The sequence below is a fragment of the Aptenodytes forsteri genome, unplaced genomic scaffold, assembly GCF_000699145.1.
Source record: "Aptenodytes forsteri isolate BGI_AS27 unplaced genomic scaffold, ASM69914v1 Scaffold94, whole genome shotgun sequence".
Classification (NCBI taxonomy): Eukaryota; Metazoa; Chordata; class Aves; order Sphenisciformes; family Spheniscidae; genus Aptenodytes; species Aptenodytes forsteri.
In genome coordinates this window covers 6451437-6453075 of record NW_008795017.1, presented here as the reverse complement: position 1 = coordinate 6453075, position 1639 = coordinate 6451437, and the positions used below count along the sequence as shown (strand labels likewise).

Below are 1639 nucleotides of genomic sequence, written 5' to 3'. Positions count from 1 at the left end.
TGGAGGCGAACTTCTCCGACCTGGTGTTCACGTACTGAGCGGGGGCGGCGGCGAGGGCGGGCGGCGAGGCAGCGGCGGAGCTGGAGCGGCGCGACGCCGGTGATGATGATGATGCTGATGATGATGATTAAAAAAAAAAGTCTTGTTTTCTTTTAAAAAAAAAAAAATCTCGAAGTTAGTTCCGAGCCCGGGAGTTGTGATTTTAATTTTTTTTTTATTTTTGTGTTTTTTAATTTTTATTGCATTTGGTGATCACAACAATAACAGCAAAGGCAAATGGGACTGGGGGAAAAAAAAATGATACAGAAGGCGCTGTTTGAAGCTTGTCGGTCTCTGATTGAAGTCTGGAAGATGGTCTGCAAAGAAGTCTTTTGGCAGCACAACTGTTACTCAAGGGGGTTTGTGGATTTTTTTTTTCCCGTGAGAGATCTTAAAGAACTGTTCTGATTTTTTTTTTTTTTTTCCGAAAGGGACCATTGCAACTTTTTTTTTGGAGGGAGAAAACTGATGTCTTCTATGCATCCGATTCTTAACAAAGCTGCAGGGAGCTTGAAAAAATGCAGACTGTACAAACGCTTACAAATAACTGAACTGACTTAAGATCAGAGTTTACTTTTCAGATCAAATTGTTTATGGTTTTACAAATGTGATTTCTACTTGCCAACTTTTTTTTTTGTAACTTGTTCCCTTATACCTCCTTGATTGAATACCAGACAGCCTAGACCTCAGTACAAAAAGGTATTGAAACATTTTTGATACATAACAGACCTCAGTCTTTTTTAAAAATTAATATATTTTCAGGCGTATTTTTGTACAGTGAAAAGGGAACATTCTTGCTGTGTTTTTTCAGTAAGACTTTTCAGGCACTTCTTCCCTTTTATTTTCTTTTTTTTTTCTCTGTTTTTAGCATGCAAGTTTGTTGGTACGTTACGTCCTGGTTTTAAAAGGATTAAAATTTTAAAAAAATAATCCTTGCATCTAAAGGCCTTGTGGTTTTAAAAAAAAAAAGGAACAAACACTTTTTTTGTACAGCTATAGTTCAGATTTGTTCAATATTTGTAGGTAAAGATTTATTGAAAATGGTGATATAGCCTCAGAGCTTGTTATCTTAGTTTAAAAGATTGTATATGTACTGTACTATAGTAGGACTTTATGTATCTCATACGCTGTGATATGTGGATGGGGCCCCAGATGGAAGGTATGAAACTGGATTCTCGATTTTAGCAAAAAAAAAAAAAGAAAAAGGCACATAGTTAAAAAAGTTTCTCATGTTGTGCAATATAATCTAAAGTACAGACCATCTGCATATTTTGTAGCAAATGATGGCAAAAGCAGACTTGTGCACTGTCAACATCATAGCCTGTTTTTTTTTTTTTTAATGCTGAAAGTCTGTATCTTGACAATTTTAATAAATCAGCTGGAACTGATAGAAACTCGTATCGCTATTAGTGTCTGTAGAAGTAACGCTGGAGATGCCATGTTGTCACCCCCCGCCCGCCCGCGGAGGAGCGGTAGCTGTAGGCTGTTGTGCATGACCATAGCTAGGGGGGAAGGAGAGTAAGGACTGTTTCTTTTCTTTTGCTTTCACCACCGCCCCGCCTTTTTCCCCTCGGTTTTGCTCCGCGGGGCCCCGGGCGGG

The 1639-nt window shown here is 38.6% G+C and overlaps 1 protein-coding gene across 1 annotated transcript in view; it reads left to right on the top strand.

The window, feature by feature from the left end:
• SOX11 (SRY-box 11) overlaps positions 1–1639 on the top strand; it is a 4339-nt gene that overhangs the window by 1104 nt on the left and 1596 nt on the right. Inside the window, exon 2 of the mRNA XM_009275625.1 lies at positions 37–99. Within this exon, the coding sequence (XP_009273900.1) occupies positions 37–99 (63 nt within the window). The remainder of the gene's footprint in view (positions 1–36; positions 100–1639) is intronic.